This window comes from Homarus americanus, unplaced genomic scaffold, assembly GCF_018991925.1.
Source record: "Homarus americanus isolate GMGI-L3 unplaced genomic scaffold, GMGI_Hamer_2.0 scaffold4896, whole genome shotgun sequence".
Classification (NCBI taxonomy): domain Eukaryota; kingdom Metazoa; phylum Arthropoda; class Malacostraca; order Decapoda; family Nephropidae; genus Homarus; species Homarus americanus.
This window is the reverse complement of record NW_024749657.1, coordinates 4,431,201-4,448,204: the sequence shown is the minus strand read 5'-3', so window position 1 is coordinate 4,448,204 and position 17,004 is coordinate 4,431,201. Positions and strand designations below refer to the sequence as shown.

General features: G+C 40.3%; 2 protein-coding genes across 2 annotated transcripts; both read left to right on the top strand.

The window, feature by feature from the left end:
- The first annotated feature begins 71 nt into the window (after positions 1-71).
- Positions 72-9,703, top strand: LOC121853482 (SCAN domain-containing protein 3-like). The gene is made up of 4 exons (XM_042347623.1): positions 72-220; positions 7,477-7,502; positions 7,912-8,740; positions 8,992-9,703. The coding sequence occupies exons 1-4, from the start codon at positions 72-74 to the stop codon at positions 9,701-9,703; spliced, it is 1,716 nt and encodes a 571-aa protein (XP_042203557.1).
- Positions 9,704-9,929: 226 nt separating this feature from the next.
- Positions 9,930-16,884, top strand: LOC121853443 (glycine receptor subunit alpha-4-like). The gene is made up of 10 exons (XM_042347575.1): positions 9,930-10,147; positions 11,870-11,982; positions 12,438-12,576; positions 13,295-13,385; positions 13,955-14,037; positions 14,177-14,311; positions 14,514-14,712; positions 15,327-15,431; positions 16,167-16,239; positions 16,448-16,884. Exons 3-10 carry the CDS (start codon positions 12,438-12,440, stop codon positions 16,685-16,687), a joined length of 1,065 nt encoding a protein of 354 aa, XP_042203509.1. The 5' UTR covers positions 9,930-10,147; positions 11,870-11,982; the 3' UTR covers positions 16,688-16,884.
- Positions 16,885-17,004: the final 120 nt, after the last annotated feature.

The window sequence follows — 17,004 nt, the reverse complement described above, 5'->3', positions numbered from 1 at the left end:
CCGTGTGTCGCACTTGGGCCTTCTGTGTGGTGCATGACTTCAAAGAGTTTCCCCTCAAACAAGCTGAAAAAATGGCATCCAGTAGTGAAGATATTAAAAAAAGGAATTTGTCATGTGACCACAATGGTGTGGCTAGTGGGTGTGTTGACCAAATGGTAGCTCCTCCTCCAATCCCTTCTGTGACCATGATGGTGTGGCCACTGGGTGTGGTTACCAAATGGTAGCTTGTTGTTTATGCAAACTTTTTTGGAGTGCAACTGTCGTATGCTTGAGAAATTCAACATTTGTGTCCTACATCTTCTTTTATAATATCATTACTATCCAGTCATGTTTGTGATACTCCACCAGTGCATGTGGGCTAGGTTGATGTCCAGTGTCATGAAGGTTTCTACCCTCCTTGCTCATAAAAATAACTTATGGTGACTTCACTTTCACAGACTTTATAGGCGGTACAGGTATTGCTATCACACTACTGCCAAGGGGTAGATGTGCCTCATGACTTTGGCTACACCATGATTTATCAGTGTTATATCACCATCACCTTATATCACAAAAATTTTGAAGTCTGGTCTCCTAAGATGTTGTCCTCAGATTTCAAGGCATCTTTCATGAGTAGATGTGTATTCTCACCTTGACTTCAATGGGAACCTTTTACAAAATAGAAAAAGCTTGAATGCTCTTTCTTTGGAGGCGTCTTTTGGGTTTATGGTGCTCTTCATAAGAAAGATGTGTGTATCCTGACTTCAGTCTCTCAAAATGAGGCCACGGGAGTGTTCTTTGTACATAACCTTGCACTGTTGGGTTTATGGTAAGACCTTGTTATCTGGATTCACGTTGTAGCACAGTACAGTATAGGAAACATATACTGTACAGTACATCTTGACTTAAATTTTCTTAGTAAGGTTGTAGCATTTTTCATGTGGTATTCTTGCACCACTTGATGAGAGTAATGATTCATGACAATAAGCTATCTGTCTAAGAGACCTTAATTCAACAAAACCTAATCCACTACTGTACTGTTAACCCACCTTAACTGTTACAGCTAGAGTGGTGTCCTTTACTTCATGGCACCCCCTATAATATAAGAGTGTATCTATTCCTGTAAGATAGAGTGGAGACTACAGTACTTGCATTTGTTAAACAAATTTGTGGTCCAGTTTCAACCCACTTACTAGGGTGTGAAGTATATCAAGTCACCTTGTTGTTAGCTGTTGCATGTTATAGATGGTAGCAGCAGTAAACAAGTATTATTGTCCACCTGTATTAAAATATGCAGGTTAGTTACATCCAAGAAATATTCTCATGAGAACCCCCAAATACCTGTACAGAACAGACCCCTCTTATAAGAACTCCCAAATATAAAAAACAGACTTCTCTTATAAGAACTCCTAAGTATAATACAGATAACTTATATATTTCTGGAATTTGGGAAAAGAATACACCATGATTATAGGGGAGAAGACTTCATAAATCTAGTCATATTTTCAGACAATACTATGCTGTACTTGTCACACATATTTTGTTATTTGAACATAGCTTTTAACTATTTGAAATTTAACCTTTCATAATCTGTAATTTAGTAAAATGAGTATCTACCTTGACCCAAATGATATTTAATTTAACCATTTTATTAGCCAGTGAGGCAGGATGACTATGTGTGTGTGTTAGAAAGAAATTACTGTATGTACAGTAGGTGATAAAGACGTAGAGAGGTAATGCAGAGGGAACAGCACAAGAAGCTCCTGCTGGACTTGAAGCAGAAGAGGGAGGAGTCGAGAAGGAACGGGGACAGGTGCACATGGGTTATACTCAGGGGGAGGGTAGTGGAAACAAGTGTGCCGACACAGGGCCAGGGGGCAGCAGTGCACCCTCCACCCACTCAACCCCCCACCCGGGAGGCGGCACCGGCTCAGCCTACCGGACAGGAGGGAACGAGCGCCGTGTAAACAATGAAATTTTTAACCACACCCTGCAAAATACAGTGTACTTAGCAAATGCTGCAGCTTCTGAGAATGTGGGTGGAGCGGGTTTATTACTAAGAGCAGAGACGTTACCGAGAACAAATTCTGGCTTGAATGTCATGTACACTAATACCGACACGTTCCTTGATAAGAGGGAGGAGTTTGAAACACTACTAAGAGTACACCAACCAGATATTGTAGGAGTTGTAGAACTGTTGTACAAGAACAGGAGAATCGACCCAGAGGAATGTGAGTTCAGTATTGCTGGATATGACTCATTTACGAACCTAACTCAAGACTCCTGCAGGAGGGGTGTGGTTATCTACGCTAGGCAAGACCTTAGAGCCAGCCAGGCGAGGGTACAGGGAGAGGATGTCTTTGAAGAGTCCAAGTGGTGTAAAATTAAATTAAAGGGAGGGGACTTACTTATCGTCGGGTGTATCTACAGATCCCCGAACTGTGGCCCACTAAATCAAAGGAACTTAAGAACCTTAATAAACAATGCGGCGATGCTCAACCCCAGCCACCTCCTTATCATGGGGGACTTTAACTATGGCGACATCGACTGGAGAAACGAGTCAACCCCGAATGACTTGAATAATCCTGCTACTCTTTTTGTAGAAACTCTGAGAGATAATTTTCTGTTCCAACATGTGAGAGACCCGACACATTACAGAGGGGAGCAAACACCCAAGCCACTTGACCTCATCATAACAAACGAGGAGGGTATGGTGGCCAAACTGGAACACCTTGCCCCAGTTGGCACCAGTCACCATACAGTGTTGTCATTCAGATTTAACTGTTACCTAGTTCAAGATAAGGCCAGGCCAAGGTGCAAATATTACAAGGGAAATTACAATGGGATGAGGGAAGAGATGAGGGGTATCAACTGGCCTGACTTATTAAGGTACAAGAACGCAGACACTACGCTGAATATCATAACTAGTAAAATGACCCATTTGATCGATAAATATATACCCAAGACCAAACCCAGTGCTTCTAGGAATACGAGGGGATCCCTACACATGAACCATGCGGCGGTCGACAAAATTAAGAAGAAAACCCAGAAATTCAAGACGTGGGTTGGGTCAAACGATGAGCAAGACAGGAGGATGTATGCAAGAGCCAGAAACCAAGCAAAGATAGAGTGTAGGAGGGCTGAAAAGGAGTTCCAAAGGCTGGTTGCACGCGAGGTCAAGTCAAACCCAAAGGCGTTTTACCGCTATGCAAAGTCGAAATTGAAAACGCGAGTAGGAGTATCAGACCTGAGGCTTGAAGATGGTAGTTACGCAGATTCTGACCAGGATAAAGCTGAGGCATTGAACAGCTTCTTTTCCTCAGTGTTCACAAGAGAGGATGCAACTAACCTTCCTGCGTTTGAGGACAGACGGTTCGACACAGCACTGACCCACATTGTGTTCACAGAAGAGGGTATTAGAAATAAACTGTCCAGGCTAAAGGTCCATAAGAGTCCTGGACCTGACATGGTGCATCCTAGAGTGCTAAGGGAGCTGTGCAACGAGCTTGCAGAGCCCCTGAAGATTCTGTTTTGTAAATGCCTGGATGAACAAATGGTCCCCAGTGAATGGAAAGTGGCTTATGTGAGTCCTATCTTCAAGAAGGGCGATAGGCACTCCACGAACAACTATAGACCGGTGAGCCTGACCAGCATAATATGTAAAGTACTTGAGAGTATTATCAGAGATGCAGCGATGGAACATCTACTACGAAACAACCTTGTAAAAGATTGCCAACACGGTTTTATGCCGGGGCGCTCTTGCTTGACACAATTGCTCAAGGTATTGGATATTTGGACCCATATTCTAGAACGGGGTGGTAATATCGACAATATTTACCTAGATTTTGCCAAGGCTTTCGACAGTGTACCCCACGAAAGGCTGAAAATCAAACTGGAAGGGTACGGAATTCGGGGAAATGTCCTAGCGTGGATAGAAGACTTTCTACATGACCGCAAGCAATGTGTGGTGATTAATGGCACGAAATCGTCATCTGTACCTGTAACAAGTGGGGTACCGCAGGGTAGTGTATTGGGCCCGCTGTTGTTTGTTTGTTTCATAAATGATATGCCTGACGTTGTACACTCCTCCATACAAATGTTTGCCGATGACGCCAAGTTATTTCGGGAAATTAAGAACCAAGCGGACTGTGAAGAGCTGCAGAAGGACCTCTGTGGGCTCCAGGAATGGTCGAAGGAATGGCTGCTGAGATTCAATGTCACGAAGTGTAAGAGGATGCACCTGGGGCGTACCAACGGTAAGGAGGCGTACCATATGTCCCAACGGGATGAAGAAAATGTACTAGTTGAGACTGTGTGTGAGAAGGACCTAGGTGTGTATGTTGACAATGAGCTGAAGTTCTCGGGCCATTGTGAGAAGAAGGTAAATCAGGCAAATAAATTATTGGGTCTTATAAGAAGGTCGTTCAGATATCTAGACGGTCCGTCCCTCGTGACGATCTTCAGGAGTGAAGTGCTTCCCCATCTGGAGTACTGTCACCCCATCTGGTCCCCGAGATATGCTAGGGACTGTCAGTTGGTTGAAAATGTTCAAAGGAGGGCCACCAAGCTGGTGCCTGCACTTCGGCATCTCAGCTACCCTGCGAGATTGGAGCGCCTGAACTTGCCTAGCTTATACTACAGACGGGCAAGGGGGGACCTAGTTGAGGTTTATAAGCATCTCAGGGGGCACTACTCAGTTGAGTGTCCTTACTTGGAGCTGGCGGACGCTCGCCCCACAAGGGGTCACAGCTCAAGATTGAAGAAGCCGCAAGTCCGGAAAACCGTGAGGGCAAACTTTTTCGGAGTGAGGGTTGTAAACTCTTGGAACAATCTACCAGAAAGTGTTGTGACGGCACCGAGTGTGAGCTCTTTCAAGAGAAGACTTGACCAACACTGCAGCGGGTTCAGGTACATTCAGGAGCCGGTGCATGCCCAGTATTTGCCAACAGTGCGTGACAGAGACGTGACCGATCGCCCGGGCGGCTAGCGAGCCGACCTTTTGGTGAAGAATATAAAGGAAAAGAGTCGTGACCGATCGCCCAAGCGGCTAACAAGCCGATCAGTGGCGAAGAGGATAAAAGTAAAAGTAATTTCGTTAGTTTTAGCTCAATAGTTCGACACTGATTAATCACAGGTGGTTTGAATAGTGCATTAGCTTTTGTCCATTGATGCAGAAGAGGGACTATCATGTCATTTATGAGTTCTTATCTGTATAGTTCCTTCTGTCCTTTGCATTTTTTTCTCGAAGGAGTAACCCTAATCTTAGCATGTCTCTCACTGTTGGAAGTTCTGATACAGGAAGCTCCTTCCCTTTACCAACTAGCAGGCTCAAGTGGGTTGACAACTGACTTCTTGTCTTCAATTTTGACATCTTCACACTATCTGACAAATAGAAAAATATTTCAATGTTTCATAATTCAATTGTTGTTTCAAAAAATATCAAATTGTTTATCAAAAATGCTGTAACAGAAATAACATAATAATTTCTTAGAACATAATGTTTTATACAATGATATAAGTAACTGCGACAATCAATATGCCCTACTTACAATAATTAAAATGTAGAATTCGTCTGGTAGAGTAGGTGCAAGTGCAATGAGAGCAAACCACCGTCTATGATATCTAGAAGGAGAGTGAGCCGGGCGCCTTATCCTCACGCTTGGTACAAGTCAAAACAAGAATTAAACTGTCCCACACGGAGAGCCTGTTCATGTTCATGTTCTGACATGCATATTGTACACAAGCTATAGAACCATAAAATACTCCATATTCCATATGCTTACATGAGATTAGTTAATATCAAGTGAATAATTCTAATCAAGTCTCATTAATTTGTTGAAATACTGATATTTGAAACTTTAAGGTATAATTGATGTAGGTGAGGGTTATTTCAATTCATTTTTGTTTGCTAATCTCAAGTTTAGACATAAAGAGGCACAATATTTTGACTACCAAATTTGATTTTTAACATGTTGACAAAATTGACACACCCTAAATTGCGTATAGCTTATTCTATCATCTATGAATTTGCTACTTTCTCTTTGCATCTGCACTATACAAACCCATGAATACTCTTGAGACACTCCACCACCATACACCCACTAATACACCTCCAGTACTCAGTAATACACCTCGTTACCATGTATAAACAACACCCCAGACAGACGGACAGACACAAGCCCGTAATCACAACAAAAGCCATGAATAACAAAACATTGGGTACGTGTTACTGTACCACCAGATTCCACCCTCGCCGCACTAGTATTCGCGACGTATTCCACCAATATAGCTGCAGAGATAATTTCGTGTCTCTTAACTTGTCATTATTTCATATCGCGTGTGCCTAGAGAGACAGACATTTATTAATTAAATCGCCATGTGTACTAATATTGGTATTTTATATACATAGTGGAGGTATACAATTCATATAAGCAGTACAGCTATACAAAAATTGCACTGTACATAGGTAATGCAGGTATAAAAACATTATACATAGACAATACAGGTATACAAACAATGGTTAAACAGTAAGTTTCTGTGAACATGAACAGACCAAGAAAGCCATTAAAATCTACTAGAAGGACCAAAGAGTTAGGCAACAATGCCCTCTTTTTCCTCCAATAACTATGCAGTGACTTGATTTGGTCAGGCATGTGTGGTCTTTTACCTGTGGTGGGGTTGATAGGTATGTTGTGGGGGGTGGAAGGGCAGGAGTTCGGGGATTAATAGTTCAGTGTGTCGCAATATACTGGCATACGCTGGAAGTTTTATTTGTTTGACAAATATGCAGTAATACGCGAATGTAAACACATATACACGTATGAACACAATTATATACATGCTCATACACAAACGCACAATGAAACGGATACACATACTGTACACAAAATTCATACACTCGTACACATAATTATCTACACAAACACACACACACACACACTTACACACTTACACACCCAGAGAATACCTACAAAAAGTAGTCAATGTTCACATTAAACAACCCTGCCGCACGATCAGTCTATCAGAATCAATAGACCACAAGTTTAAACACAAATGCGACAAACATTCAACAGTAAGAACACTAAACCTGCGACTTACATACATACATTATGGGCGAATCGACTTACACACAAACATTATAAGCTCAGTTAAGTTAGGGTATTATTATGTTCAGTTAAGTTGGGTAAGTGTGGTTAAGTTAGTTAGGTTAGGGTAGGTTAAATTCAGTTAGGTCAGTGATTCCCAACGTGGGGCCTACGCCCCACTGGGGGGCAATTCAATAATAATAGGGGGGCAATATGAAAAATATAGTAATATCAACATTTTTTTTTATTTTACCCTATATGGGTAAAAATTATAGATTTATAGGGTAAAATTGTAATTACAACCTACCTGAGCACAACAGCTTGTGCAATCTAGTCAAGTGTTCACCCACTAATGTTATCGTGCATCTGGCACCAGCTATATGCGTGGCTTCTGACTTGTTTAACCTTGCAGTTCTTCATCTGCTGTCGAGGAAGAAGGTGAGTTTTAGTCAGCTGCTCAACGCTCCCACTGAAGCTAAAAAAACAGAGGAAACTAACTACAACCAAATTAAATGTGCACAATAAAGCATGGAAGCAGTATTGAATTAAACACAAATGCAAGTTTCATGTTGATATAGTTATCTGTCTCTGTTTTTTAGCTTCACTGAGAGGGCTGGTTAAAGTGCTTTTCATTATGATTATTGATCTTGTTATTCTCTGAAAATAATGTATAAAAATAATCATTCATTGATCTTGTCACAGTAACATTAATTTAAAACTGTGAATATAAAGCTCAATATTTACTTGAAATGGCAACTGCATATTGACATTGTGCCTTGTATGTTACAGAAGTTAGATATTAAATTTATTTTCCTAAGTATATAAATATTATATTTTCACTTTTCAGTTACCCCCATGATGCATAAAATGAACAGTGTGCACGCCAAAAAAAAAGTTCGCCAGTATTCAGATGAGTACTTGCTGTTTGGGTTCATACCAGCGACTCATGATGAAAGGTTGCCTTTTTGTCTGTTGTGCCACCAATGTTTGACTAATGAATCCATGAAGAGAGGTCGTCTCGAAAATCATTTGAAGGCAAAACACAGTATTCATGTTAATTCAAAACTGGGGTATTTTAAATCCCTAAAGGAGAAGTTTGAAAAAAGATCAACAATAAATTCATTGTTCTCTGCAAGAAGTGCAAGCAAGGATCGTGGTCTTGAGGCTAGTTATGAAATTTCTCTTCTCATAGCAAAATGTGGCAAAAATCATACAATAGGGGAGAATTTAATTAAGCCCGCAATATCAACTTTTCTGAAAGTAGTTCTTGAAAAAGATGACCAAGATCTCAAAAGCATGCCGCTCAGTAATAATACTGTTAGTAGCAGGATTGATGAAATGAGTTGTGATGTAGAAGTACAACTTGTTGAAAAATTGAAATATACAAATTTTTCAATACAGTTGGACGAATCAACTGTAAGAGATAGTGAAGCTCTGTTAATGGCCTATGTAAGATATGTTGATAATGGAGAATTTATTGAGGATATGCTATTTTGCGAAGCATTAGAAACCACCACTATTGCAATTGATATATATAAGAAATTAAAAACATATTTAGATGATAAGCAGATACCAATGGAGAACATTATATCTTGTGCTGCAGACGGTGCTCCAGTGATGATGGGCAAGAAAAATGGAGTTTTAAAATTATTGAAAGACGACAATCCCCAAATGTTGTTAGTGCATTGTGTTATTCATAGACAGAATTTAGTTTCCAAAAAAGTTTCCCCTGTTCTAAACGAGACATTGAATGCAGTTATAAAATGCATCAACACTATAAAAGCTAATGCCAAATGTGAGCGTCTTTTCAAACAATTTTGCAAGGATCAAAATGCAGACTATGTAAGATTATTACTTCATACTGATGTAAGGTGGTTATCAAATGGGAATTGCCTGAAAAGATCATGGAATTATTTGATATTCTTAGTGAGTTCTTGGATGACAAACCTTATATGACTCTGTTACTGACAGTTGATGGTAAAGCACTTGTCAGTTATTTAGCAGATATATTTGAAAAACTCAATGTCTTAAATAAGGAGCTCCAAGGAACAAATATGACTCTTGTTAATTCAAAGGCCAAGATATTTGGCTTTATATCATTTCTGGAATTATCCCAAGAAAATATTTCTGTCAAAAAATTTGAACAATTTTATTGGCTGAATAAATGTGAGGTAACAGATGCTACTTGTCTTGTTATTGTGGAGCACTTAAAAATAATGGTAAGCGATTTCAACTTCAGATTTTCTGATTTGAAAGAAATTAATTATCCATCTTGGATGACTCAGCCATTGCTAGTGGATCTGTCAGATGTAACCATGGAGTATCAAGGAGAACTTTCAGAATTACAAAATGATGACTCGATTAAAGCCCTGTTCAAAATAAAAGGAACAATGATGTGGCTCTGTGAAGAAACACAAGCTAAATATCCAAATACAAGTAGTTTGGCAAGAAAACTACTGTTACCATTCCCATCGTCATACTTAGTGGAATGTGGATTTAGTGCTGTGAATGACTTATTACTGAAGAAAAGAAACCGATTGGATATCACTAAACGAGGCGACTTGAGATTGAAATTAACAAAATTTCTGCCTCGGATAAAATCTCTTTGCAGTAGACATCAGGCTCAAGGGTCTCATTAATTGATTGTAATTGAATTTATTTAATCTGATGGTAGATATGTTATACACATTATAAAATGGATTTTATTTGATTAAATTTGAAGTTAAACCCTTTAGTTTTATTTGAAAGATACAATTTTTTATGTTATACTTCTTCAAAACTGATATTGTTATATCATACTAAACAATGAACGGGTGGGGGACATGAAGAAATTTGTGATAAAAAAGTGGGGCATGGTACTAAAATGGTTGGGAACCACTGAGTTAGGTATAGGTATACAGTAGGTTAGGTTCAGTTAAACTGTTAGAGTAAGTTCAGTTAAGAGTAGGTTAGGTTAGGGTTGAGCATGTTAGGACAGTGCTATGTGACATACAACAATGTTCTTGTGTTTCTTCAGTGTTACGGAGAACCTCTACCATGATCCTTCCCCGCTGGCTGCTGGTGTGCTGTGTGTGTCTACTGAAGTGAGTATTATTGTTATTATTACAGTAATACCTGTGTTTTTCCTGTTGCTGTATATTATCATTACTACATTCATCATAATCACCCAAAACTATTACAGTTATTGCACTTAAATTTTTCTTAGGTAATTAATGTGGCAGCCGGCAGGGTATATATTATATCCCATTACCTATAAGCATTAGTATATAATGTATATGTATGTATTGATTTCTTTGTGTACTATATACATACTGTAGTTATATATTTACCTAAGTAAATATTCGAAGTGATAACTATTTACCTGAATACATTTATGAACTTTTTAAATGTAATTTAATCCTTTTTAGCATATGCGTTTAAATAATGTGCACTCGTTCATCTGCTATTGTCTTCTCTAAGTTTATTGAACTTGTTGAACACTTGTAGATGACAGTTATAAGGTGACCTAACATGAAGCACACTGGAGACTGATAACTCTCCCTCTATTAGTCGTGTGTGTGTGAACACCGCAGAGAACCACCAAAACTCACTAAACCGTATACAGTATTGCATGCTTTTGTGTGATTCAGATTAATAATAAACACGTCTTTACCTACTCTGGTCTTTCAAGTTTAAGAGTATAACCGATAAACACAAGCATGGCGTCACTGAGTCTGATATATTACAGTTACTGAGGTACTTAATCTCACCACCGTGACAGTTCCAGACGTTAAAGTTATTTTAATGTTCACCACAGCGGCACATAGTAACTTTAAGACATTGTTATTGATCCTGTATGAACAAATTTAATGCATTACGGGATGTTTTCTTTCCATTCTTAAATGTATATCGTATATAGTATTTTAGTATCAAATGTGTGAATAACAACCAATGTAATTCATCATGTACAGTACTGTGTTCTGCTATTACTTTTGTCGTGAAATATCCTACTTTTCTGTTATTGTCGAATTCTAATGTTATTGTCGTACTATAGTGTCATTACTGTAACACTCTACAATATAAGTAAAGCGGCCACGCCTCACTGCCATACGTACAACATGACGTTCTAAAACAAGAACAAAGTGATTTTACAATGTGAACCTTAAGTGAAGCAAATACCTCTCACACACCAGTAATGTTCTCTTGTTGACCAGCGTGTACCGGTCACATACACTGCTGATCACTCTACAAGGCTCATGCTGCCACCTCGCTCCTTCCTCGCTATACACACACACACACATTAATATTTACTGTGTTACTCTTCAAATTAATAATCGAAGCTCTAACTGGATATAATCTACACAAGTGGGAACAATGGTCATAAAACAGTGATGATGTTGACACTGGAAAACTGTCTCTCTGAATTATATACTGTACAGTATAATGTGTGTTTGGAAGCCTCCTAATACAAACCTAGACCAGGTTTCATAGAGGCTAATGAGATGAATGTTCCTGATAAGTGAAGATAAGTATAAATAAAACTGTATAATAATGTAACTAACTGTTCTTATTCAACGTTAGCAACTAAAATAACATGTACAAATGCTATCAACATTTTACTGAACTTTAAATAGCCTTGTTAGGTTATCCTTGGTCGACCGAACTGAGTGTTACCATCATTTGTGTACCTGTATTACCTATGCATTATCCATATGCATTGTATACCTGCACTCTATATGCACATTATATATCTACATTGTCTATGAACATTATGAATCAATGTGAAATTTTCCATCAATCAATCACCAAAAATAATTTTCTTGCAGGTTGGGTTCTGGCAACAGTGAGCAGGGCACCAATATGAACGAGAGTGAGGAACTTTGGTCTGGCTACACTGATCGTGACTATCGCAAGGAGATCTTTCCGCCCGTCCCATCAGGTACTATGTTTTGTTAGGTATAAATATGGTGTGGTAGTGTCTGGTATAAGGTGTGGTAGTGTCGGGTATAAGGTGTGGTAGTGTCAGGTATATGGCGTGGTTCTCTTACAGGTGAGGCACTACAGGTGGGCATCTCAGTGATGGTCAGGGATTTATTGATCAAAGAAGTGGAAGGCGTGAGTGTTAATATCTTACTGTAATACATGAGTTTGGGTGTTGTGTTGTGTCGCTCTGTGTTGTATTGCTCTGTGTTGTGTTGCTCTGTGTTGTATTGCTCTGTGTTGTGTTGCTCTGTGTTGTGTTGTGTCGTGTTGCTTTGTGTTGTGTTGTGATACTTTTTAATTCGGCCTTGGCACCAGCCCTTACTTTATAACGCACCAGCCCTTACTTCATGACGCAGCAGCCCTTACTTCATAACGCAGCAGCCCTTACTGTTCCCTTCCTGTCCCTGATAGATGATGGTGATGGAGGTTAACTTGAGGGTGAAGTGGCAGGACTCGAGGCTGAGTATACCATCGAGGCTGAGTCCGGGAGAGTACGTTCCCCTCGACCCTGCCATCCTCAACAGTATCTGGGTACCTGACATCTACATAGGTGAGTACTGCCTCTACACAGGTGAGTACATACAGCTTCTACATTGGTAAGTACTGTCTCTACTGTACATAAGTGAGTATTGCCTCTACACAGGTGAGTACATACAGCCTCTACATAGGTGAGTACTGCCTCTACATAGGTGAGTACTGCCTCTACATAATTGAGTACTGCCTCTACATAAGTGAGTATATAATTAAGTTAGAATAAGGTAACTTGCGCATCTCTTAATAAAACATTATATACACACTGCCGTATTGGTTATTGTGACGACTGCGTGAATGTTGGCATCACAGGAGCAGTATTATCCTCACGTGTTGATGTGTGGGCAACGTTCTGGGAAACTTCACACGTCAACAAGTGAGGAGGACGATGTTGCTAGTGAAATGCAAACAGGCACGCGATCGCCACGAAAAAAATGTGTGTGTGTGTGTGTGTACATTTTTAGACACCCTGTATTGAAGAACATTTTAAGTTTATTGTTGTCCCCAAATTTACCAAGAAGATTTTTCACTTTATACAAATATTTGAAATTAATTAAAAGTTATGTTAAGTCTTTTAGTAAATAGATATTGTCAATTACAGTAGTTGGATCACCTGAATACCCCTGCAGCTAATTTCGCCTGATGATTAACCACCCTAACGCTAACCTAACCCAAAATAGTGGGAATCCTACACTTGTTCTTATTAATACCTGTAACTTTTTTTCCCATGACGGCAGAGCACAGTTCCCAGGCCACCACGCCCTCAGTCCTCACCTCGATCGCTTCAGTATGGATCTACGCTGACGCCACCGTTGACTACTCTGGCAAGTGAGTTCCCCTGTGTGTGTGTGTGTGTGTGTGTGTGAACGTAAATATATGTGCATGTGTGTGTGTGTGTGTGTGTGTATATAAAAAACGGGAAAAAAATTCATTCTCAGTACCAAACGATAAATAATAACTCGGTACTCCTCGGAATATTCGGTTTCATAACCTTTGTTACTACGGCTCCTCAAATCAACAGTGACTCAAAGGTAAATACTGAGAATGGTGATGCTCTATGTATTTACCTTCCTGGAGATTGGGTGATTAATATGTTAGTTTATATTATATACTTTGATTCTCATTAAAGGTGTGGGGTGGGTTTGGGTGTGGTGTGGGTGGGGTAGGAAGGGATGGGACCACACAGTACCACTCTCCGCTTCTTCCTCCTCTTCTTCCTCTAACTCTTTCTCTGTCTTCTTCCTCCTTCTTCATCTTCCTCCTCCTCCAACTCCGCCCCCTCCCCAGGTTCACTTCGACATTTACCTCAGTTACATCCACTGTGGGGTTCACGGGTTCGGTAGTGTGTTGAACCTGGCCGTCTCGTAAACTAACTCCTTCGCTGTGTTGTGTTTCAGCATGTTCGTGGAGGTGTCATGCAAGATGGGCTACGCCTGGTTCCCGAGAGACCATCAGATCTGTAACTTCAGGATGGAGAGTTGTGAGTGAACCAGTGTTGTACCTTATTGGCTGATGGTTGGGAGTGAACCAGGATTGTACTTTACTGTACTAACAATAAACATGGCAGGTTGTGTGCTGGTATGGCTGACCCGGCAATAAATTTAGTCTCTTCCCCACAGACGCTTACTCCCTGAAGCACAACGTGTACACCTGGATGCCTCCCGGCCTGGAGATATCTGACCACATCTCCAACGAGCAGTTCCTGGTGAGGTTCGAGATGGTTGACCCCTACACCCGCGTCCAGGATGTGTACGGTGAGTGATGTGCCATAAATGTATCCTGTTCTGGACACACACACACGACCCCCTCCCGTGTCACTTGTATGCATTATGTAATTTCTGTTCACTGTATATTTTCAAGTTTGGGGCTGATGTATGTATCTATTTCAGTAAACTGTTAATTACTATCATTATTATTAAGCTAACACTCCTCTTCTTCCTCCTTCACCATCTTCAGGAACCTACCCAGCTCTAGCGTTCCGTGTACACCTGACCCGGCGGCTGTCTTATGTGCTGCTGCAGGTGTACCTACCATCAGGGCTCTTCGTGGTGGTGTCGTTCGTGTCTCTGCTCGTCCCCGCTGAGGCCATACCCGGGCGTATGACTCTGTGCATCACCACCATCCTCACTATGTCTGCTCTGCTGGGTGTCGCCATGTAAGACTGTATATCCCCTCTGCTGCTCTTCTTCCTCTTCTCCTCCCAGCGCCGGATTTATAGGCCTGTGGGCACCCTGTGCAGTTCAGACGTGTAGAGACCCAGAGTCCCACACTACGTAATTTTAGTAACACTTACAAGTCGTTGTGATATAATCATAAAAAAAAACAATAGCTAATTACCCTAGGCCTAAAATATGAGTAATTTATTTTTACCTCAAACGTCTGAGTAATCAACGGCATAGCCTAGCCTAGGTTGTCAACTACGTGCTATATATATATATATATATATATATATATATATATATATATATATATATATATATATATATATATATATATATATATATATCAAACGGAAAAACTAACTATCCAGTGACGTTATAAAAACAGACCTAAAGAAGCCCCGAAAATGTGGGGACAATGCTTCCTCCTCCCCCTCCTCTCAGCATCATCACCATCCTTACTATTTCATAATGTATGGCTCCCTCTGAGGGTGTCCTCTGTTACCAACCATAATTATCTTCTTTTCTTCAGTTATTTCTACGTGTATTTCATTCCTTCCTTTTCTTCTTCACCTCATAACTGTGTATGTGCATGTTCCAATTCCAACAGGCAGTCTACGCCTCAGGTGAGCTACGTCAGAGCCATCGACGTGTGGCTGCTATCCTGTCTCACCTTTGTCAGCATCGTCCTCCTCGAGTTTGGTATTGTTATCAAGTAAGTGGCGTCCGTCTCCCTACGCTGTTACAGTGTTAACTGTAATTGTAAATAAATAGACATTTCATTGAGTAAATACGCAACACCTGTAGTTAGTTTAGTTTAACAAATTTATTGACAAAGCTTGGAGTACAGTTTGCCTATTATGATTAATTCAGTCAGGTCTTGACACTGAGGGTGGTATCACTTCTCACTGCCACGCAGAACAGAGGTTCATACACAAAGAAATACATTATATTCATCAGCAGTATATATAGGTCAGAGTCATGTGGGTGATGTCACTGTTCACTGCCATGCAGGACAGTGGTTCATATACATTGGACGTCATATTCTAGTTGAGGACTAATCAGTGTAGGCTAGCAAATTTTTTATAAACATCAAGAATGTCCTCAAGCACCCCTGATTCCTTGTAGTAATTACTGTAGCAGCGCCCCAGCTGGGAGACAGTATACTTTTGTTCAAGTTTAGACTGGTTGACCAGAAAGATATCGGTTAACTGGGAGACACCGTTTTCCTGGGTAACTACCAGTGGGTACCAGTATTCTCTCTTTCTCTCTCTCTCTTCACTTCTTGATAACACAAATTATCAAATAAATAACTGTCAACTTTTAGTCATCTGGTAAATCATATTTTGGTTACGTTGAGCATATTTCCTCAATAAGTACAATAGTTTATTAATCGACCTCCACGAAAAATTCTAGATAGTGTACTGACTGATGCCCCTTGTCTTTACAGGATGATGGAGACGGAGAAGAGGGAGAAGCAAGGCCTCCAGATACCGAGGGTGACGAAGATCTCTATTGCTGAGGTGAGGCAGAGAACAATTTGTTGACCTAATGTGTCCCAACCCAACCTAACCTGACCTATACTATACATGTGACTTCCTTCATAACATCTGTTGGTTAGCTATTTGCTATTCAGGGTTTAAACTTTATGCTATTCCAGTGGTATAATAACTTTTTTTTGGTGAGATGAGGCAGGTAAATGGCGCTTCACACCCGCCCTTTACCCCACAGATGCCGGCAGGAGATAAGAACACCACAGCCCAGCAGCTGCAGGGGCCGGCAACCTCCGTGTTGCAGACAGCACCAAGAGCGAGAAGACTGTCGGCCATGATGGTAGAAAAAGTGTCCCTCGCTGTTATCCCCTCCTGCTTCCTCTTCTTCAACGTGGTGTACTGGTGGTGGTTCCTGGTCGGCTCTGAGGCTGCCGTGCCCTGTAATTTGGGCAAAAATATTACCATCGGAAGCTCTTAGTTACCCAGCCAATATTTATAGCTCTAAGTTCATGATAAATAATGGAGAGATGTCTGTTGTAATGTCATGGACATGATGGTAGAATGGTAACAAATGGGAACTTCCAGTTCTAACACTATTGTCGTGATATATAATACTGTACAGTATTTCGTAAACCTAAAGACGTTTTCGCCGAAATTTATGTACAGTACAGTTATACGCACATTGTAAATACAAATTTCGAAGTGTTTTTAACAGTTTCACGAGTTTTATTATTTATTATTTCGTAAAGATATTAATAATAATAACAATTATATTAAATCCAGAGACGCTATCCT

Bases quoted from the DNA above. Each gene is read 5' to 3' on its own strand.
- LOC121853482 (XM_042347623.1), top strand. From the start codon at position 72: ATGGCATCCAGTAGTGAAGATATTAAAAAAAGGAATTTGTCATGTGAC. The intron at 221-7,476 runs GTAGCTTGTTGT...TTAACCTTGCAG, and splicing joins CTGGGTGTGGTTACCAAATG to TTCTTCATCTGCTGTCGAGG. The intron at 7,503-7,911 runs GTGAGTTTTAGT...TTCACTTTTCAG, and splicing joins ATCTGCTGTCGAGGAAGAAG to TTACCCCCATGATGCATAAA.
- LOC121853443 (XM_042347575.1), top strand. From the start codon at position 12,438: ATGATGGTGATGGAGGTTAACTTGAGGGTGAAGTGGCAGGACTCGAGG. The intron at 14,312-14,513 runs GTGAGTGATGTG...CACCATCTTCAG, and splicing joins CCGCGTCCAGGATGTGTACG to GAACCTACCCAGCTCTAGCG. The intron at 16,240-16,447 runs GTGAGGCAGAGA...TTTACCCCACAG, and splicing joins CGAAGATCTCTATTGCTGAG to ATGCCGGCAGGAGATAAGAA.